This window comes from Microcaecilia unicolor, chromosome 4 (genome assembly GCF_901765095.1).
Source record: "Microcaecilia unicolor chromosome 4, aMicUni1.1, whole genome shotgun sequence".
Taxonomy (NCBI): Eukaryota; Metazoa; Chordata; class Amphibia; order Gymnophiona; family Siphonopidae; genus Microcaecilia; species Microcaecilia unicolor.
The window spans coordinates 4258743-4282276 of NC_044034.1; the positions used below are offsets into that span (position 1 = coordinate 4258743).

The 23534-nt window shown below is 44.3% G+C and overlaps 2 protein-coding genes across 6 annotated transcripts in view; both read left to right on the forward strand.

Moving 5' to 3' along the window:
- LOC115468247 (E3 ubiquitin-protein ligase TRIM39-like) overlaps positions 1-17881 on the forward strand; it is a 61579-nt gene extending 43698 nt beyond the window's left edge. For 2 of the 5 annotated variants that reach the window (XM_030199787.1, XM_030199791.1), the window contains 3 exons: positions 5022-5027; positions 5681-5710; positions 17271-17881. In XM_030199787.1, the coding sequence (XP_030055647.1) occupies positions 5022-5027; positions 5681-5710; positions 17271-17845 (611 nt within the window). In that variant the 3' untranslated portion in view covers positions 17846-17881. The remainder of the gene's footprint in view (positions 1-5021; positions 5028-5680; positions 5711-17270) is intronic. The other 3 variants (XM_030199788.1, XM_030199789.1, XM_030199790.1) reach the window with 2 other exon arrangements.
- Positions 1-23534, forward strand: part of LOC115468254 (E3 ubiquitin-protein ligase TRIM39-like) — an 872633-nt gene that overhangs the window by 277438 nt on the left and 571661 nt on the right. The window lies entirely within an intron of this gene.

Consider the following 23534-nt stretch of genomic DNA (forward strand, 5'->3'; position numbering starts at 1 on the left):
AAAGTCACCACCTCTTGTTGCTCCGCTGTATTTGTGTCAGGATTGAGCAGCCATTCTCTGTGATTAAAATAAGCCCGTTTTCTTGCTCGAGATACCAAGGACTTAGGATAACCTCTATCCTGTAATTTTTGTTGTAAATGAGAAGTCTGTTGAAAATTTTACGATATCGCAAAAATTGTGCAAAAGCAATATTTGTTTTGCAATGACTAGGGTGCATACTTTGAAAATGTAATGTGGTGTTCCGATCAGTGGGTTTAACAAACACAGACGTTTCCAGTTTTCTCTGAACTATATTAACCTGTACATCCAAAAATGAAATAGAAACATCACTATGGGCATATTCAAATTTAATCGTCTCATGGCTCCCATTTAAGTATGTCACAAATTCATGTAATTCAGTAGAAGTGCCTTCCCATAGGACAAAAACGTCGTCTATGTACCTCCACCAACTTTTCAAAAACCGATTCCATCTTGATTTATACACCCATAGACGTTCAAAATGTTCCATAAATAAATTTGTGATAGTAGGCGAACAGGCTGCTCCCATGGATACTCCCGTTTTTTGTATATAATATTTTCTGTTGCAAGTGAAATAGTTTTCAGCTAATGTGATCCTGATCAAATTCAATACAAAATCTGTGGGAACCAAATGAGGCCGCTCTCTTCTGTCCAATACCTGCTCCAAAATCTCAATCGCTTCAATTTGAGGAATCGAGGTATAAAGCGAGCAAACATCCAACGTGGTGCCATACATTTCAGCTCTCTTCGTCTCCAAAAGTCGTAAAAAATGAGAACTATCCTTCACATAAGAGTCTATCTCAGACAAAAAAGGTTGCAAAATCTTGTCTATATATTGTGCTGGACGTTCTAATAACGATCCCCTGGCTGCCACTATAGGGCGCCCAGGTGGTTTGGATGTGCTTTTGTGAATCTTAGGTAAAGTATAAAATATGGGGATTTTAAAGCCTCGAAAATCCAAAAAAGCAAATTCTTTCTTAGTGAGAAATCCTAAGCTCCTGCCCTCAATCAACAAATCTTGAAGAAGAGTTTGTATCCGAATCGAAGGGTCATCAACCACTTCTTCATAAGTAGTCGTATCAGATAATTGTCGATCTATTTCTGCCATATAATCAGCTGTATCTTGGATAACGACTGCCCCACCTTTATATAGGAAGGAAGCGGGGTTCACGTTTAGGACGCCGATGAGAGGCAGTTTAATGCGGTGAAGTTTGAAAGATGGAAGATAGCTGTCTGTACTAAAGTTCTGGCCCTTGAAACAGCCTAATTGTGGCGAAACAGGGTCTCCTGTTGGGCTTCGTGAACGCTGTATGCTGTTGGAGACATTTTGGATTGACAGCTTCAAGAACATTTAAGCTAAGTAATATTTGATTCACCGAATGTATATAATTGGTATAAGCCTTTACCATTGAGTATTGTGGAAGGTGTATGTGCATGTACTGCATGAATAAGAAGAGTGGAGTTTTTTTTGTGAAGACTAGTGATTGAAGAACAGGAATACTCGAACATTGAAAGGTGGTTCCTACATAAGGAGTATTCTCCATGATTTCTGAAGTCTTTTTTTCTCCACATTTTCATATATACTAGCGATTATACACCTCCAATACTCGGTTGTATCTTAAGTAGAATTTCATTGTTATAGGTGTTGATATTATTCTACTATCCCTTTGGGAATAAGCAGGGTAATTGAACTCACCCATTATTATTGTGTTGCCCAGTTTGTTTGCGTCCCTAATTTCCTTTAACATTTCTGCATCCGTCTGTTCATCCTGGCCAGGCGGACGGTAGTGCACTCCTATCACTATCCTTTTCCCCTTTACACATGGAATTTCAATCCACAGTGATTCCAAGAAGTATTTTGTTTCCTGCAGAATTTTCAATCTATTTGATTCAAGGCTCTCGTTAATATATAATGCTACCCCTCCACCAATTCGATCCACCCTGTCACTACAATGTAATTTGTACACCAGTATGACACTGTCTCACTGGTTATCCTCCTTCCACCAGGTCTCAGAGATGCCTATTATATCTCATTTTTCATTTAGTGCAATATATTCTAACTCTCCCATCTTATTTCTTAGGCTCCTGGCATTCGCTTATAGACATTTCAAAGTATGTTTATTGTTCCTATTTACATCATGCTTAGTACTTGACAGTATTAATTTGCAATCTTTTGTCTGATTTTTATTTTTATTAAGGACACCTGATCTACTACGATCTCTTTTGCAACCTCACTATCGGGATACCCTATCTTCCCTGTTTTGGTGATATCTTTGAAAGATACCTTATCCCGAACCGTGCGCTTTTGAGCGACTGTTGGCCTTCCACCTGTTTCTAGTTTAGAAGCTGCTCTATCTCATTTTTAATTGCTGACGCCAGCAGCCTGGTCCCACCTTGTTGCCAACAAACCATCAAACCAAACAAATATAGGAGTCCTTTGACAAAGGCACACTAAAATACCAAAAATAGATGTGCAAAATGAAAATTGTCATGCGTCCATTTTGGGTCTGAGACCTTAGCACCAGTCATTGACCTAGTGGTAAAGTCCCATGCGGCAACCGGGCAGTAATGACCTACATTCATCAAACGCCACGTGGACCGCGTCCAATACGCGCGTCCGAAAATAAAAATTATTTTTTGGACGTGCACCAAAAATGAAATTAGCACAAGAGCCATGCAGTAGCTGGGCGGTAACTCCATTTTGGCATCCGTTAGTTCCGCATAGACGCTTATGCAGTTTAGTAAAAGGGCCCCATAGTGCGTGGCAGGGTATAACTTAAATCACAAGATTTGCCAGCAGCTCTATTGGACCAAACAATACTAAATACTAAATCATGCATGGGGCTGGTTACACATCTAAACGGAAATGGAGCTTCAAATAAGACAAATAGTGCATCAGATGGAATTTGAGAGAGACATTACAAATAAAGCATAAATCTAAGCCGCTATGCCCAGAATCATACTGATGCACTAAAGTAACATTTAACCAAATTCAAAGACACAAGGTTGTCATGAAACATTTAGCCACCCACCTGGGGTTATCCTGGAGCAACTTAAAGGGTCTATCCCCAACAAAGCTCAGGTCTGCCTTCAACTGCTGCTTGTGCTCTACACTAGCACCCTCCTCCCACAGACTGGGCCATAACTGCCTCTGGGCGAGTCTCCCGCTCTCAAGTTGTCCCCAGTGATTTCTAGGTTACTGGAGCCACAGTCCCAGTGGTCCTACAGTTCCCAGAAAGCACTCACAGACCCAACACACAAACCACTAGGATTCTTTATCAGTCTAGACAAACAGGGCGAAGAAACAATTATGTTTATTCCCTTTAAAATATTGAACAGTGGAACAAAATAGTGCAAATAGCAAACAATAACAGGTAACTGAAATATGGATCAATTATAGTACTAACTAAACATTTGTATAGTGCCTAGGACATATAATTCACAGGGCCTCAGCAAAGAGACCAGTCTCTCTTTTCTCTCGGGCTAAGACTGAAGCAACAGCCAGCAACATCTGCTGGGTAATTTCAAACTCCAGGCCAATCAGGGCCCAGTCAACAAGTTCTAAAAGTATACTGTTGCTTGCTTCTGGCTTGTGTTAAAGAAAAAGAATATTAATTTCCCTATAACAGCTTTACAGCAAAGATGCACCACCTGCTGGCCAAATGGGAGAAATACACTTCAGGACATAATTAAAACAGAAAAACAGCTAATACTTTTTTCAGGCTTAAAACAGACTTCTTCAAAAGGATATAGTAGGGATCACCATGGTAAAACCCAAATATCAGCATTTCCAGCAACTTGCGCACCCTCAACATACTCTCCCACCAACAATTGAATTAGAAAATCAGCTGTAAGACAGTGCTACTCTACAAGACGAACCGAATGAATAATGTATAAGTCTAATGTCACTTCATAGTGCTAGTAAGCTAACAAATAGAAAAAAATATTCTCACTGTATATAACAACTTAAAACAACAAGCAGGTGTCTTGTCCCACCAATTTCAGCACCAAGTACAAATGATGAATAAGTATAAACAGTGTGTATAAATAAATAGAATACACCACCTGAGCGGCACAGCCAATGGTTTATAATGCAAAAAGAGGAATTACAAAATAAATGGAATTTAAAAACAATCAAAAATTACACCAATTGCTGAAGTGAGAGTCCCACTTTTACCAGCTAGTGACACACTCACAAAAGATAACTCTCCCTCCAACACTTAAACTACAAAGGAACATCTGGGAACAAATGGGAAAAGAGCAGCACCCGTCACATAGTAAATAATGCATAAGGCTGATGTCACACAATGAAAAAAACAGCACATATCACATATAAAAACCAAAAAGCTAGCGTATTATCCAGTCAATATCACACTAATTATGCAGTCTTTTTCTCATTATTATGGTTGTTTAAAGGGGGGGGGGAGTGAAAAAGGGAATGGTTTGGGGTGGGAACATGGTTGTTGTTTATATGACTGGGTTCATATGTTTTTGTGGATTTTGCACTAAAATTAATAAAAAATGATTTAAACATAAAAAATGCTGACTGCCGTGGGCTGAATATGGGCTGGATGATGTCACATTCTTACTTTATAACAACTGTACCATCAGTTCTGCCCAAGGCAACAATGACCTTGCATTATCGATTGTCCCTCCTATTTCAGTATAACCTGAAGAAGGAATGGCTGACAAGGCAAAGCTTGTTTTATTTTGTTGCATTACAACCTGGAAGTCATGCGTTTGCTGTCATAAGCTTATTCCTGGGATAAGCGGCAGAAAATGTGTTTTATTCTTTTGGGATCTTGCCAGGTACTTGTGACCTGGATTCACCACTGTTGGAAACAGGATACTGGGCTTGATGGACCTTCAGACTTTCCCTGGATGGCAGTTCTTATGTATGAATGTACTTATGAGATCATTGAAGGACATTTTGATAATTCAGAATCTCTAACATTTCTCTCTCTATTTATTTTTTTTGTACAAAATAAAATCACATCCTGCAGAATTTGGTAAGTTTTATTCAGTTTATAAATTAACACATTAATAACACTATTAATGCATTAATTTTTTTAACGAATACCATGTTTCGTGATGCCTGTTTTTTTAAAAATGCTGATCCACCCCTCTCCCACGCTTACATCTACAGCAGGGCTCAGGATTTTTTCTCCTTCCTCGGAGCTGCCTCAAACTCCTTCTCTCCCCCTGCATGGTGCAGAAAGTTGTGGAAGATCTCTTGAGACTTGAAACCATAAGACTTCCCCAATTTCCTGCACTGTGTGACTCAAGTATCTGCAGACCCGATCGCTGTGCAGGGGGAGACAAGGAGATTGAGGCAAAGCCGAACCCGAACCCTGCTGTAGAGGTAAATGTGGGGGGTGGGGAAGAGAAACTGAATGAAGGCCGGGCATGAGAGAAACTGGGGGAGAGGCTGGGGAAGGGGGCTTGGGAGAGACTGAATGAACGCTGTTTGAAACCTTATTTTTTAATGCCCAAAATGCATGCTGTGATTAAGCACGGTGAATTGCATGATTAAAACTTTTAATCACACAATTAATCACAATTAAAATTTTTATTCATTGTCCACCCTTAATATATTTTTTTATCATTGTACTTATTTCTCTTCTTTGAGATCTGATCATTCTTCATCTTTATTTTGATGCAGATTGGTGGATGGAATGTGGCAGATACGCAGGTAACTGAATCTGATATATAACTAATTATACCAAACCATCAAATCCACTAATGTGTCCTTTTGACTGTGATTCCACTATACAGACACCGACAGACAGTGTTAGGGATTATTTTCACCCCGCGATAGAGAAGACAATGAAGCGTATTTTCAAAGCACTTAGACTTACAAAGCTATGTGGTAACCTATGGAACTTGTCTAAGTGTTTTGAAAATGAGCCCCTAGTACTGCTACTACTTATCATTTCTATAGCGCTACAAGGCGTACGCAGCGCTGCACAAATATAGAAGAAAGACAGTCCCTGCTCAAAGAGCTATGTAATAAAAGTGAGCCAAGTATAGGACAATCAAGCCATTGTGACATCACTGATGAGGTTGGCTCTTATTGGTGGACTGAGGCATTATGACATCACAATATTAGCTCTGGTTACAAGAGACTACTACTACTACTTATCACTTCTATAGCGCTAAAAGACATACGCAGCGCTGCACAAACATAGAAGAAAGACAGTCCCTGCTCAGCTTACAATCTAGTAGACAAAAAATAAAGCAAACAAATCAATTAATGTGTAGAGGAAAGAGGAGAGGAGGGTAGGTGAAGGCGAGTGGATACAAGTGGTTACGAGTCAAAAGCAATGTTAAAGAGGTGGGCTTTCAATCTAGATTTAAAGATGGTCAAGGATGGGGCAAGACGTAGGGGCTCAGGAAGTCTATTCCAGGCATAGGGCGCAGCAAGACAGAAGGAGCGAAGTCTGGAGACCACAGCCATCATCCCGACCACAAAAGAGCAATCAAAATGCCGGATGGCCACGGTGGCGGGCTCCCGGGCGGGGGCGGGATCCCCACCGCAGGGCAAAAAAAGGTACACATCAATCACCAAATACATACATCCCTTGCCCTAGGCAGCGAACGAAGCGCCCACCCCACCAAGAAACCCCACAATAACACATTCCAACAGTGCCCAGGCCCCAGCCAGCCCAACCAACGAATTCCAGAGTTTAATTATACGTTGGGTGAAGAAACATTTTCTCCGATTTGTTTTAAATTTACTACACTGTAGTTTCATCGCATGCCCCCGAGTCCTAGTATTTTTGGAAAGCATGAACAGACGCTTCATATCCACCTGTTCCACTCCACTCATTATTTTATACACCTCTATCATGTCTTCCCTCAGCCATCTCTTCTCCAAGCTGAAAAGCCCTAGCCTCCTTAGTCTTTCTTCATAGGGAAATCGTCTCCCATCCCCGTTATCATTTTAGTCGCCCTTCGCTGCACCTTTTCCAATTCTACTATATCTTTCTTGAGATGCCAACTCCAGGCTTCGCTCCTTCTGTCCCACATGCATCACCTTGCACTTGCTCACATTAAACCTCATCTGCCATTTAGCCGCCCAGTCTCCCAGTCTCGTAAGGTCCTTCTGTAATTTTTCACAATCCTGTCGCGAGTTAACGACTTTGAATAACTTTGTGTCATCAGGAAATTTAATTACCTCACTAGTTACTCCCATCTCTAAATCATTTATAAATATATTAAAAAGCAACGGTCCTAGCACAGACCCCTGAAGAACCCCACTAACTACCCTTCTCCATTGTGAATACTGCCCATTTAACCCCACTCTCTGTTTCCTATCCTTCAACCAGTTTTTAATCCACAATAGGACATTTCCTCCTATCCCATGACCCTCCAATTTCCTCTGTAGCCTTTCATGAGGTACCTTGTCAAACGCCTTTTGAAAATCCAGATACACAATATCAACCGGCTCCCCTTTGTCCACGTTTGTTTACTCCATCAAAGAATTGAAGTAAATTGGTCAGGCAAGATTTTCCCACACAAAAGCCGTGCTGACTTGGTCTCAGTAATCCATGTCCTCGGATGTGCTCTGTAATTTTGTTTTTAATAATAGCCTCTAGCATTTTCCCCGGCACTGACGTCAGACTTACCGGTCTATAATTTCCCGGATCTCCCCTGGAACCTTTTTTAAAAATCAGCATTACATTGGCCACCCTCCAATCTTCTGGTATCATGCTCGATTTTAAGGATAAATTGCATATCACTAACAATATTATTATTTATTATAATAATCTGCAATAATTGTGCTGCTTTAGTTTCAAGGCCAATCATCTGGAAACTTAAAGCTTGTCCTATCTGTCTTCAGCTATCTACTTTAAAACAAGAGCTATATAAAGTAATGCAAGAATTAGATGCAATTAAAGCAACTTATAGGACTGTGCAGAATCATAACTTCTCACCACTGCCTCAAAGAATAAAGCCACATAAGAACAGATGGTTCACAGTAGGCTCAGGCAGACTTCATCATGTGACACAGAAGCATCCACCCGCACAAGTGTTGCCACTACAAAATTCTTTTGCTCCACTACAGCACTGTGATGTTCCTGAAACTAAAATTGAAGCAGAAGAAAAAGAAAAAGCAAGGAAGAGGGAACAAAAAGAGGAGAAGGTACCCAAAGAGAAAAGACACTCACAAATCACTAAACCCAAAACACATACTAGGAAATGTAGTTGGAAAGCAATGACCACAAATGCTCACAGTCTAAGCAATAAAATTCATGACCTTCAAGCCCTGATGTTGGAGAATGACTTGGACATAGTTGCAGTCACAGAGACATGGCTCAGTGGTTCCCATGAATGGGATGTAAACATACCAGGCTATAATCTTTTTAGGAAGGATAGAGAGGGACGTAAAGGTGGAGGAGTAGCTCTGTATGTGAGAAATGATATTGCAGCAACTGAAATGACAGGGAAGTGGGGAAAGGAAGAAGCGATATGGATCACCTTAACAAGAGAGGATAAAACCTTGGTCCACGTGGGTGTTGTCTACAGACCCCCGACACAATTGGAGGAACTGCTGTTGTTGGGAGATTTTAATCTGCCGGATGTAGATTGGAAGGTTCCGTCTGCAAAATCGGAAAGAAGTAGAGAGATTGTGGATGCTTTCCAAAGTGCTCTGCTCAGACAAATGGTGAACGAACCCACGAGGGAGGGAGCCACGTTGGATCTGGTGCTCACAAATGGGGATAGTGTGTCAAATGTCCGAGTGGCTGCACACCTGGGAAACAGTGACCATCAAACGGTTTGTTTTGATGTAACGGCTCATGTGGATGGCGGCCACTCTAAACTCAAAGTCCTGGATTTCAAGCGAGCTGACTTTAACAAAATGGGAGAATACCTGAGGAAGGAGCTGATGGGCTGGGAGGACATACGAGAAGTGGAAGGACAGTGGTCCAGGCTAAAAGAAGTAATAAACAGGGCCACAGACCTTTATGTAAGGAGAGTAAATAAAAGCAAGAGAAAAAGGAAACCGATATGGTTCTCAAAGCAAGTGGCTGAGAAAATAAAGATTAAAGAGTTAGCGTTCCAGAAATATAGAAAATCTCAAGAGGAGGAACACGGGGAGGAATACCGGATGAAACTGAAAGAAGCCAAGAGAGAGGTACGTCTGGCAAAGGCGCAAGCGGAAGAACAAAAGGCTAGAAATGTAAGGAGGGGAGACAAAAACTTCTTCAGGTATATTAGTGAAAGGAGAAAGACTAAAAAGGGGATTGTGAGACTAAAAGATACAGCAAAACGCTATGTAGAAAATGATGAGGAAAAAGCCAATTTGCTAAATAGATACTTTTGTTCTGTTTTCACTGAAGAAAACCCTGGGGAAGGACCGAGAGGGACTGGCAAAAGTACACCTGAGAATGAGGTGGATAGAGCGCTGTTCACAGAAGAGAGTGTGTATCAACAACTTGGAAAGCTAAAGGTGGACAAAGCCATGGGGCCGGACGGGATCCACCCCAGAATACTGAGGGAGCTCAGAGAGGTTCTGGCAGGTCCTCTTAAAGACTTGTTTAATAAATCCTTGGAGACGGGAGAGGTTCCGAGGGATTGGAGAACGGCGGAGGTGGTCCCTCTTCACAAAAGTGGGGATAGGGAAGCAGCTGGAAACTACAGGCCGGTAAACCTCACTTCGGTTATTGGAAAAGTAATGGAAGCCATGCTGAAGGAAAGGATAGTGAATTTCCTGGAAGCCAATAAGTTGCAAGATCCGAGACAACACGGTTTCACCAAAGGGAAATCGTGCCAAACGAATCTCATTGAATTCTTTGACTGGGTGACAGGAGAATTAAATCAAGGACGTGCTATGGACGTCATCTACTTAGATTTCAGCAAGGCTTTTGACACGGTTCCCCACAGGAGGCTCTTAAATAAACTAGACGGCCTGAAGATAGGACCCAAAGTGGTGAACTGGATTAGGAACTGGTTAACGGACAGACGCCAGAGGGTGGTGGTGAATGGAGTTCGCTCGGAGGAGGGAAAGGTGAGTAGTGGAGTGCCTCAGGGATCGGTGCTGGGGCCGATTCTGTTCAATATATTTGTGAGTGACATAGCCGAAGGGTTACAAAGTAAAGTTTGCCTTTTTGCGGATGACACCAAGATTTCCAACAGAGTGGACACCCCGGAGGGAGTGGAAAACTTGAAAAAAGATCTGAAGAAGCTAGAAGAATGGTCTAACGTTTGGCAATTAAAATTCAATGCGAAGAAATGCAAAGTGATGCACTTAGGGAGTAGAAATCCAAGGGAGACGTATGTGTTAGGCGGGGAGAGTCTGATAGGCACGGACGGGGAGAGGGATCTTGGGGTGATAGTATCTGAGGACCTGAAGGCGACAAAACAGTGCGACAAGGCGGTGGCCGTAGCTAGAAGATTGCTAGGCTGTATAGAGAGAGGAGTGACCAGCAGAAGAAAGGAGGTTTTAATGCCCCTGTATAAGACATTGGTGAGGCCCCACCTGGAGTATTGTGTTCAGTTTTGGAGGCCGTATCTTGCGAAGGATGTTAAAAAAATGGAAGCGGTGCAAAGAAAAGCTACGAGGATGGTTTGGGATTTACGTTCCAAGACGTATGAAGAGAGGCTTGCTGACCTGAACATGTACACCCTGGAGGAAAGGAGGAACAGGGGTGATATGATACAGACGTTCAAATATTTGAAAGGTATTAATCCGCAAACAAATCTTTTCCGGAGATGGGAAGGCGGTAGAACGAGAGGACATGAAATGAGATTGAAGGGGGACAGACTCAGGAAAGATGTCAGGAAGTATTTTTTCACGGAGAGGGTGGTGAACGCTTGCAATGCCCTCCCGCGGGAGGTGGTGGAGATGAAAACGGTAACAGAGTTCAAACATGCATGGGATATGCATAGAGGAATCCTGTGCAGAAGGAATGGATCCTCAGAAGCTTAGCTGAAATTGGGTGGCGGAGCAGGTGGGGGAAGAAGGGGTGGTGGTTGGGAAGCAAGGATAGGGGAGGGCAGACTTATACGGTCTGTACCAGAGCCGGTGATGGGAGGCGGGACTGGTGGTTGGGAGGCGGGAAATACTGCTGGGCAGACTTATATGGTCTCTGCCCTGAAAAGGACAGGTACAAATTCAATTCAAGGTAAGGTATACACATACTAGCCGTTGAGCCCGTAAAAACGGGCTGATATTGGGGTTTTCCTTCCCCCTCCCTGCGAGGTCGCCACCGCTACCGTACCCCACCCCCACCCCCCCCCGGAGTTGCCGCCATCCCTCCACCCGGCCCGGGCCCTCTCTTCGTTATTCAACTTACAGCAGCGGCAAAACAGCAGTCACGGCGAGGGCGGGGCACAGGCAGGGAAGGAAGGCCGACGGGAGCTGAAGCTGAGCTGCTTGCTGCTGTAAGTTGAATAACGAAGAGAGGGCCCGGGCCGGGTGAAAGGGGGGTGGTAGTGGCTACCTTGGGGGGGGAGCGGTAGCGACGTCAGCGGTTCCCCCCCCCCCGTCATCACGTATTGACGCGGGGGCGGGACAGAGAGGGAAGTCTCTACTGCGCATTTGCGGTGAGTACGGTCACTCGCCGTTTATATATATTGATGAGTTTGTCTTGGGCAGACTGGATGGACCATGCAGGTCTTTTTCTGCCATCATCTACTATGTTACTATATGTTATGTTACTAGTAAAAAAGGCCCATTTCTGACAGAAATGAAACGGGCGCTAGCAAGGTTTTGCTTGGAGTGTGTATGTTTGACACAGTGTGTTTGATAGTGACTGTGTGTGTGAGAGAGAGTGAATGTTCGTGTGTGTGTGTGACAGAGAGAGAGTGTGACTGTCTCCTCTGTCCCCTGCCCCCCCTCCAGCCACTCAGCGATTCTTCTCTCTCCCCTGCTCCCCCTCCAGGCACCCAGCGATTCTCCTATGTCCCCTGCCCCCCCGTCCAGCGATTCTCCTCTTTCCCCTGCCCCCCCTGTAGCCACCCAGGGATTCTCCTCTCTCCCCTTCCCCCTCCAGCCACCCAGCAATTCTCCTCTCTCCCCTGCCCCCCCTCTCCAGCCACCCAGCGATTCTCCTCTGTCACCGCCACGCCCCCCCGAGGTCACCGCCGATCACCCCTCCACCCCCCCAAGGTCGCCACCACTCTCCCCCCCCCTGATGTTGCCGCAGCCACTGCTCCCCCCTCCACCCCCCCAGGTCGCCGCCGCCGCCGCTCCCCCCTCTCCGTCCACCCAGCCACTTTCCCTCCAGGCCCGTCCAGCCACCCACCAACCCAACAGACCTGGCAAGTCTCCAGCGACACAGGCGGCACCAGCTCCAATTTCTGGCCACTGCTGCTTGAACAGCAACGGCCGCTACAAAACACCATCAGCTGTTTCTACGAAGCAAGCACGGCATCGCAGGCAGCTATCAGGATTGGCTGTTGGCTCTGCAGCCGCTCCTCTCGCCTCTCACATCGCTGTGCTCCTCCGGGGTTGTCCTCCAGGGGCAGTGACGCGCTTTCCCACACATGGCAGGCTTACATAGTAACAATATAAAGAATTACAAAGTCATAAGAAAAAATATACAGTTTGTAGTAACGCAAAATTAATAGGGTTGACAGATAAGTAAATTGAACATAGAAGAGATAGGGTGCAGAAGGAAATGAGCGTTGGGAGGTAGGCTTAGGAAGATGGAGAGGAATGGATATGGGGTAGCAAAAAAGGATAATGGGAAACATGGTCAATGTATAACAATTGTTAATAAGAATCATGTGGGCAAGCTTTGGTTAGGTTTGGTTAGATTGTTGCCATTTTGTCTGAATTGATCTGTGTTATAAAATTCCTGTGAACCATTCCTGTGATGCCTACTCCACGTAGAATTTTCAGTATGAGATGGTGATTCACCAGGTTGATTGAGGCTGAAAGGTCCAGTTGCATGATGAAGATTTGTCCATTAGTAACTGGCATTCCGACAGTAGTCCTGTTATTACTGTTTCTGTGCTGTAGAGGGGCCTGAATCCAGATTGCATGGGATCAAGCAATTGATGACTGTCCAGGTAGTCTTGGAATTGGGTGGCCACTATTGCCTCCATGATTATGTAGATGTTAGAATGTTGGCCACTGGCGGTATTTCTTATGGAGAGATTTATCGAGAGAATTGCCTTCTAGGAGGGGAGTGAATATGATGTCGCCCATCTCCCTGGGAAAGTTCCTTTCTGTCAGTGAGGTCTCTATCAGATTTCTAATGTGATCCACAGTGGGGGGGGGGGGGGGGGGGGGTTGAGTTTGAAAAGCTCTACTTTGCACCGAGGAGGATTTGGGGGGGGACACCGGTGCCAGAAAGAATATTTGAAGCGGGGGAGTCGGAGAAACTAAACGAATTCTCTGTAACCTTGGAGGATGTAATGGGTCAGTTCAGCAAGCTGAAGAGTACTAAATCACCGGGACCTGATGGTATTCATCCCAGAGTATTAATAGAACTAAAAAATGAACTTGCGGAGCTACTGTTAGAAATATGCAATCTGTCCCTAAAATCGAGTGTAGTACCGGAAGACTGGAGGGTAGCCAATGTTACTCCGATTTTTAAGAAGGGTTCCAGAGGAGATCCGGGAAATTATAGACCGGTGAGTCTGACGTCGGTGCCGGGCAAGATGGTGGAGGCTATTATTAAGAATAAAATTGCAGAGCATATACAAAAACATGGACTGATGAGACAAAGTCAGCACGGATTTAGTGAAGGGAAGTCTTGCCTCACCAATCTAATGCATTTTTTTGAGGGGGTAAGCAAACATGTGGACAATGGGGAGCCGGTTGATATTGTATATCTGGATTTTCAGAAGGCGTTTGACAAAGTGCCGCACGAAAGACTCCTGAAGAAATTGCAGAGTCATGGAATCGGAGGTAGGGTATTATTATGGATTAAGAACTGGTTGAAAGATAGGAAGCAGAGAGTAGGATTGCGTGGACAGTATTCTCAGTGGAGGAGGGTAGTTAGTGGGGTCCCGCAGGGGTCTGTGCTGGGTCCGTTGCTTTTTAATGTATTTATAAATGACCTAGAGATGGGAATAACTAGTGAGGTAATTAAATTCGCCGATGACACAAAATTATTCAGGGTCGTCAAGTCGCAGGAGGAATGTGAACGATTACAGGAGGACCTTGCGAGACTGGGAGATTGGGCGTGCAAGTGGCAGATGAAGTTCAATGTTGACAAGTGCAAAGTGATGCATGTGGGTAAGAGGAACCCGAATTATAGCTACGTCTTGCAAGGTTCCGCGTTAGGAGTTACGGATCAAGAAAGGGATCTGGGTGTCGTCGTCGATGATACGCTGAAACCTTCTGCTCAGTGTGCTGCTGCGGCTAGGAAAGCGAATAGAATGTTGGGTGTTATTAGGAAGGGTATGGAGTCCAGGTGTGCGGATGTTATAATGCCGTTGTATCGCTCCATGGTGCGACCGCACCTGGAGTATTGTGTTCAGTACTGGTCTCCGTATCTCAAAAAAGATATAGTAGAATTGGAAAAGGTACAGCGAAGGGCGACGAAAATGATAGTGGGGATGGGACGACTTTCCTATGAAGAGAGGCTGAGAAGGCTAGGGCTTTTTAGCTTGGAGAAGAGACGGCTGAGGGGAGATATGATAGAAGTGTATAAATAATGAGTGGAATGGATCGGGTGGATGTGAAGCGACTGTTCACGCTATCCAAAAATACTAGGACTAGAGGGCATGAGTTGAAGCTACAGTGTGGTAAATTTAAAACGAATCGGAGAAAATTTTTCTTCACCCAACGTGTAATTAGACTCTGGAATTCGTTGCCGGAGAACGTGGTACGGGCGGTTAGCTTGACGGAGTTTAAAAAGGGGTTAGATAGATTCCTAAAGGACAAGTCCATAGACCGCTATTAAATGGACTTGGAAAAATTCCGCATTTTTAGGTATAACTTGTCTGGAATGTTTTTACGTTTGGGGAGCGTGCCAGGTGCCCTTGACCTGGATTGGCCACTGTCGGTGACAGGATGCTGGGCTAGATGGACCTTTGGTCTTTCCCAGTATGGCACTACTTATGTACTTATGTACTTATGCATAGGTCCAAAGAACAAGAGGATTTTGCTAGCATGGATTCAAATTTTGGTGGGCTTATGGATTGGAAGGTGTCGCAAGGTTTCCCACCATCTGTCCGTAGGGCAACTGTCATCTGTGAGAGGACTGTGATTAGGTGCAATGTTTTGGGATGTAGGAATAGATTGTAGTAGAGTTTCTACCTTGGATTGAAAGTAGTCTGCAAATGAGTATGTTTTGTCTGTGCGTTCCTCGCCCTCTGGTGGCCAGAACCGATGGCTGCTATGGACCATCACCCGTTCCAGATTTTAGCTTAGTCCGGTCCGGATCTTCCAGGCTGCCAGGTTTGCTTGTGTTGTTTGAGCCTGCACAGCACCCATAGCTGCTGGTGATTGCAGCAACTGAGTCTCAACTGCTTCTGGGCTTATTAGCCATCTTGAAACATTTCTGCTTGCCTTTGCATCGCCTTAGGCCCTGGTACGTGGGTGCTTGTGCACTTCTGCCTGAGAGACTTTGTCTGGACCCGATTCTGCTTTTGCTGGTTTCCTGCCTTTTGAATCTTGCCTGATCCTGGACTTTGCTTTGCTTGCTGCCTGCCTTTTGAACCTTTGCCTGGACCTGTCTTCTGCTTGCTGGCTGACTGCCTAGAGACCTAGCCTGGATTTGCCGGTACGTCTGTTCTGCCTTGCTTCTAGTTTGGGGTGGTTTTGCCTGCCTGCCCAAGGGCTCACAAACCCAGTTCCAGCTTTGTAAACGTGACAGAGTAGCTGTGCAAGCTCATTTTTCAGTTCTGTCAGTACTCTAGGATGAATACCATCTGTTCCAGGAGATTTGCTACTCTTCAGTTTGCTGAACTGCCCCATTACGTCCTCCAGGTTTACTGTGAAGTCTAAGTTTCTCTGACTTGTCCGCTTGAAATACCATTTCCGACACCGGTATCCCACCCAAATCTTCCTCAGTGAAGACCGAAGCAAAGAATTCGCCATGCGCCCTCCCTGCCCATCTTTAAGTCCTTACTCAAAACCCATCTCTTCTCCCTTGCTTTTGGCGCCTAACCACCTTCCCCATTCATGATACACTGACTACACTGACTACATAGTTTGTTACCTTTAGATTGTAAGCTCTCATGAGCAGGGACTGTCCTTCCCCATGTTTTAACTTGTACAGCGCTGCGTAACCCTAGTAGCGCTATAGAAATGCTAAGTAGTAGTAGTAGTAGAATTAATTCAGTAAAGTTGGTTTTGAGTGTAAGGTGAACCTTTCATAAGAAAAGACTGCACATTACCACATGTACATAAGTACATAAGTAATGCCATACTGGGAAAAGACCAAGGGTCCATCGAGCCCAGCATCCTGTCCACGACAGCGGCCAATCCAGGCCAAGGGCACCTGGCAAGCTTCCCATGTACACAAATAATTCTGTATTTCACAGCATTAACGCATCAGATGTTCCCTGTCCATAAAGAGTCTTTTTTATCAATAAACGGTTGATTAGAAGTATTCATGTCTCCAGTCTTTGGTATCAAACCAGCCCCTCCAAATGACACACTAATTACAATTTATAACAAATTACTACTGTGCCCATCTCCGTTATTGTACATCCTCTGTGTACATCCGTATGCTGCACAAGACGGCATATTTGAAAATGTAAGTGAGCTCAAATAAAAATGGCACCAACAATGAAGAACGACAAGGAGGAAGCATCATCTCATTGTTTGCTTTGTTTTGAGAGTATGGGGATGACGGCTGAGTGAGGGGAAACAGAGATTAACCTAATTGGCTTCAATGTTTTGACGTCATCCCATTGTTGTTATCCAACCTCCTTGGTATGAATAGACTCATTGCAATAGGGAATACTGAAAAGCTGATATCCAATAAGATGAGTCAAATCTATGAGGCAGGAAGGTGATAATAGCCAATAGCAGAGCTCCTGTCATAGAAAAAGTGATTGACTGAAGAACCAGGAAATGAGGGTTAGAGGTAGGTGCAGGAGAAGCCAATGAGGGTTAGACCTGGGTGTGTGAGGAGCCAATGAGGGTTAGAGCTGGGTGTGTGAGGAGCCAATGAAGGTTAGAGCCGGGTGTGCGAGGAGCCAATGAGGGGTAGCGGTGGGTGTGTGAGGAGCCAATGAGGGTTAGAGCTCTGTGTGTGAGGAGCCAATGGGTTAGTGGTGGGTGTGTGATAAGCTAATGAGAAGTGTTTGCTCATGTTTATTAATGTGTCTCTTCTCTGCAGTAAATGTGACTCTGGATCCTGAAACTGCTCATCCTGATCTCGTCCTGTCTGAAGATGGGAAAAGTGTCAGAAGGGGAAACACAGGACGGAATGTGCCGGACACTCCTCAGAGATTTGATCCTTATCCCTGTGTGCTGGGGAGTGAGGGCTTCACCTCAGGGAGACGTTACTGGGAGGTGGAGGTGGGGGATGTGACTCACTGTGTATTGGGAGTGTGTAAAGACTCTGTGATGAGGAAGGGGAAGATCAAACTGTCACCTGGGGAAGGATTCTGGACAGTGGGGCTGTGGTATGAACAGAGATGGTTGGCCCTCACCTCCCCTCAGACCTCTCTCCCCCTAAGTGAGTTCCCCCGGGCAGTGGGGATTCTGCTAGACTATGAGGCAGGAAAGGTCTCGTTTTATGATGCAAATAATAAATCTCATCTCTTCACCTTCACTGACTCCTTCACAGGGAAACTCCGACCTTTCTTCATGAATTATTCTGAAATTCCTCTGAGAATCCGCCAGGTACCAGCCTGGAATTACACAGCAGGACTCAGGATTAACATTCCCAGACTCTCTCTCTCTGCTTGACAATTTGTACTTATGTTACCAGAGTCTTATGTACAAATAAATCTGGGAAGCTCTGCTGCTCTTCCTTATGATTTCATAAAATCCAGCTTCTTTCCTGATATATTTCCTTAATCTGAAGTCTGTGGCAGGAGTGTGAGAGGTGGAAGATTTTACAGATTTGTGTTAAACGTGTTCAAATAAATCATTGTTACAGAAATATTAAACTTTCAGGATTTCGTTCTTTCCTTATGGAAATGAAGTTTATTTCTTTCTATCCCAGTGGATTAACATAGAAGCAGAAAAGTTTCAAACATGAGAGACAGAGATGGGACCAGAGCCTGTGAATGTGAGGACGGGTTTCATTGACAGAGTGGCAGAGATGGGTTAAGAGCCTATAAATGTAAACAGGGGTTTTAGTGACATAGTGAAAGCAACAGATGGTATAAGATATTGTGAATAAATAGTGAATAACAAAAATCTACTGATATATCAATAACCACGAGGTATGTTAAGTGAGACAGTAAGCTCAGTAGGGCAGGGACTCATTGTACTTCTATGTAATTAGTGTTAAATCTCAGTGTCCTTTATGATCCTTCATAAATACTACAATGACAATAAAAATATTAGAAATAATTGGGAGGAGCAGCCGCCTAATGGTTGGTGTAGCAGGTTGCGGACCTGGGGAACCAGGTTTGATTCCAGTGAGTTGAGATCCTAAGGAACCAGGTTCAATTCCCTCTGCAGCTCCCTGTTACCCTGGTAAGTCACCTAGCCGTAAATGCTGAGAAGTGTGTCAGCATTTATCTTATGCTAAATCTGTTAGCTGCCTTAGTAAAAGGGGCCCTTAATGTGGTGAAGTTAACCATGTGCCGGTCTGAATATCGGTCGGCACCCAATTAACATCCGAATATTCAGTGCCGGGGTCAGGACAACCCAAAGCTTAGAGCAACTCAGATACAGTTTACCACCACCAGCTGAATATCGGGCAGATAAATTTTAAGCTCTTTTAGTCAGGGATTCATTGTACTCTTGAAGGACACTTCTTTGGGGCCTGCAAGCTATATTTCAAAAGAAAACTTCTGATAAACTTTCCACATTCGCCAGGAAGTCCAGGGAAGGGAAGTAGGTGTCCTGGGCAGTGACCCCTAACGACAACCCTGAGCACCAGCAAACTTTACAGCTACAAAGTGTCCATCACATTATATTCAGGTACTTTCTCTGTCCCTACAGGGCTCACAATCTAAGCTTTTTTTTGTAGCTGAGGCAGTGGAGGGTCAAATTTACTACTTAGTAGCTTCATTACCTGCCCCCTAGACGTTGTATATTTGGAAAGAGTAAACAAGTGATTCACATCTACCCATTCCACTCCACTCAGTAACCCATTGGTAACGATTAGCACAAGGCAAGCCCCCAGCGCTGAAAAACTAAAAGTGGGCAAACGGGGAAGTCACCACAAAATGCTTTAATGCTTTTTCTGGTGTTTCCCCAGACAATAAGCCCACATTAGTGCTTAATGTGCCTTAGTAAAAGGATCCGTCAGAGCAACAACCAACAGGTCAGGGTAAGAAAACCCCCACATGAAGCAGACGGTATATCCGTCGAAACACGGCCCTGTGTCGGGTCTTGTACACATTACTACTACTACTACTACTTAGCATTTCTATAGCGCTGCCAGGGTTACGCAGCGCTGTACAAGTTTAACATGGGGAAGGACCGTCCCTGCTCAAAAGAGCTTACAATCTAAAGGTTACAAACTATGTAGTCAGTGTAGGTATCATGAGTGGGGAAGGTGGTTATGCGCCAAAAGCAAGGGAGAAGAGATGGGTTTTGAGTAAGGACTTGAAGATGGGCAGGGAGGGCGCATGACGTATGGGCTCGGGAAGGCTGTTCCAGACATATGGTGATGCGAGGCAGAAGGGGCGGAGTCTGGAGTTAGCGGTGGTGGAGAAGGGTACAGATAGAAGTGATTTGTCCTGAGAGCGGAGGTTACGGGTGGGAACATACGGGGAGAGGAGTGTAGAGAGGTACTGGGAGGCTGCAGATTGAGTGCATTGGTGCTGAATAAAGTTTCTTCAATTCAGCATCGGCTGGAGAGATTTCTTGGTCCACCCCTACTCTTTCGCACCTGATTAGTAAAAAGGTCCCTCATTTATTTTTTTTTGGGGGGGGGGGGGGGGTTCAGTTTTATTTTTATTTGATCTTACACTGTTTATTTGTCCATCTCAGTGGTTTATGTTAATATAAATAACAAGAAATTAAAATTTTAAATTAAAAAAATCATAAAACAAGAACAAATATGAGAATACAATAATATAGAGTAAAATAACAGGTCTTGTGCTTCCTCTGATACTTTTGGCCCTTTCCAGCCTGCTGTTGGGATAAGGGGTCTAATGTTCCAATCACGCCTTGGAAAAGGTGAGTCTTTTGACTAGTTGTAAAGTTTTGGTATGAGGAATTCTAAGATCCAGAGGAAGTTTATTTGGCTTTAGTTCACAGCTTTATCAGTAGTTATTTTAGATGAGTTACATTCAGGTACACTAGATATTTCAGAGAAATATAGAAAAATGAAGGCAGATGACTACTATCCCTTCTCTCCTAGAGATCCTTCGTACCTGTCCCAAGCTTCCTTGAATTCAGATACTGTTTTCATCTCCACCGTTTCCATTGGGAGGCCGTTTCACAAATTCACCACCCTCGGGTTACTTCCCCTTTCACCTTCATCCTCTGCTTCCTCATTCCACAGCTTCCTTTCAATTGAAAGAGACTCACCTCCTGTGCGTTTATTCCTCGTAGGTATTTAAATGTCTCTCTCATATCTCCCCTCTCCCCCCTCTCTTCCAAAGTATGCATATTGTGGGTCCCTTTTACAAAGGCACTTGCCCAAATGAAACTACCCCAGGCTACCGCACCCCCCTGACGGTAATTTCAGATTTGGCACTCGCCCATAATGCCTGGACAATTTATTTATTTCCTCGTACGGCTGTAATCAGCAGTTGGCATGCGCTGACCGGCTAGATCAATGGGTGCCATTAAGGGCACGGGCCGGTTTTAGGATTCAGTTTTACCGTGTGCCCTTTTCGCGTCCCATTTTAAAATAGCGTGCCTAATACATTCTGATCCTCTTTGGTGTACAAAAGTTCTTTGCCCCCTAAACTGTACCATTCCCTTGGGTTTTTGCAAAGACTAGGGGACACTCAATGAAATTACATGGAAATACTTTTAATACGAACAGGAGGAAATATTTTTTCACTCAAAGAATAGTTAACCTCTGGCACCCTTTGCCGGAAGATGTATTAACAGCGGTTATTGTATCTGGGTTTGACAAGTTCCTGGAGCAAAAGTCCATAGTCTGCTATTGAGACAGACACGGGGAAGCCAGTACTTGCCCTGGGATTGGTAGCATGAAATGTTGCTACTATTTGGGTTTCTGCCAGGTACTTGTGACCTGGATTGGCCACTGTTGGAAGCAGGACACTGGGCTGGATGGACCATTGGTCTGACCCAGTATGGCTATTTTTATGACCCTGTATTAGAGACCCTATAATAAAGCGCATTAGAATCTGGACTTAGCTCTCTTTTCTATTAGCGTGGGACTTCCAAAAAATTAAGATGGGAGAACGTAACACCTCTGAAATAGGAGATGGTAAGTGTTCCTGTGTAAACTCAGCTTTACTCCACGTAAGAAGTATTTAGGGCTTTTTCCTTCTTTTTTTTTTTTGCATGTTCCCCACTAATTTTCTATTTGCGTGGGACGTCCAAAAAATTAAGATGGGAGAACTTAACACCTCTGAAATAGGAGATGGTAAGTGTTCCTGTGTAAACTCAGCTTTACTCCACCTAAGATTGAGATATGAAAAGACCAAAGTTCAGACTGAAACAACTCCAAAGGTCTAATCTAGAAACGAACAGTAAAGCAGTCTCTCAACACCACTTTGAAAGAATTGATTCTCTCAAGAGGAAAAGGACCTCAGAAACCAAACAGACCAACACCTTCTATAGTTTGAGTCTGTATCTCTAGGTTCCAGTTCTATCATAGGTCCAGAAACCTCTATTACTTTAAAATTTTTACAAAATGCAAATATTAATAGTTTTACCTCATTCTTTTATATATTTTTCATTATTCCAAAAGCAGCCTTTCATAATCCGTCAAAAAATTCAAAAAGTAGCAGTTAGCTTTAGCTACCCAACGAGACCCATTTCACTGATCTATGCGGCTTCATTAGGAGTCTCAATTCAATAGGGCATAGTTGCAGTCTGTTGCAATCTGTGACAGAAAACACTCTATTGTCATGCTGCAAATGAACAGTTAACTACTTATAGCCATCTTACTTACTAATTCAAAGGACTGAATTCAGCTCCGTTTTCGCTGCATTCCAAAATGACACAGTTCAAATCACTCACTGCTTCCCCAGCATGGCATGACTTCTGGATATAGTTCAAATCACTCACTGCTTCCCCAGCATGGCATGACTTCTGGATATAGTTCAAATCACTCACTGCTTCCCCAGCATGGCATGACTTCTGGACACAGTTTAAATCACTCACTGCTTCCCCAGCATGGCATGACTTCTGGATATAGTTCAAATCACTCACTGCTTCCCCAGCATGGCCAGGTTCCTGGACACAGTTCAAGTCACTACCTGTTTCTCCAGCCGGGTCTGACTTCTGGCGGCCACACCTGAAATCATTCACTGCTTTACAGCACGACACCTCTCTCCCCCTTGAGTGGAACAGCTGCTTAACTTTTCCTCCAATCTTTCCCCAGCCTTGAAGAAGGTTTGTTATGAAGCCTTTCAACTTCTTCCCTTGTACCTGAGCTACAGCAGCAATCTCCATGGGCTCACTTCCCAAGCCATCTTGGGCTTGGATCTCCTGTCCGACCTCTTTCTCCGCCTTCCATTCCATGGGCTCCTCTCCCTTTATGGTCCCCAGCTGGTCCTCTCCCTCCTGATTATTGCTCCACAGCCAATCCCCCTCTCCCTCTGGATCCTGGGACTTGTAGTTCCCTTGCTGCTCCCTTTGCTTATCCTCAGGACTTTGCAGGGGTTCTTGGGAACTGTAGTCCTCCTCCCTTCTCCGGCTCTTGGGAAACTTATGCCCCCTAGGATCCTGGGACTTGTAGTTGGAGTCCCAGGTATGAAACCTACCCATCTTGCTCCTCTCCCAGATTTCTTCTTCCATGACCCTCAGGGGTTCCTCACAATACTTATGTTCTGTTATTTATAGAACTCACACCATGGGGGGGGGGGAGGGATTACCTGGGTCCCAAGGAACTTGCGCTGACTTGTCTTCCTCTGCCCCCACCTTTACATAAACTCTGCCACACAGGACCAGTACAGGAGTATTAGATACCTTTCAGTCACCTAATCTGCCCCCCCCCCCCCCACCAAAAGACATCATTCTTATATAGCACAATACACACAAAATGAGGGCAGTTTCCAAAAGTGATTTACACAGGTAAAGGGCTGTTCTCCAGAAGCTTAGCATAGAATAGCAATGATTGTTGTATTCCACTTATACCTCAAAGAAGTTCAAAGTGGAAAACATTAAGGCCATTTTTACTGCACTAATCGAATAGATTCCAATAGGAATATTATGGGCGTCTGCAAGGTTAGCGCATCTTTGTAAATGACCCCCTAAGAGAACGGAAACAATTTTTGAGGAATTACAATAAAATTATCCTCTTCATATCATAAAACAAAACCTACGA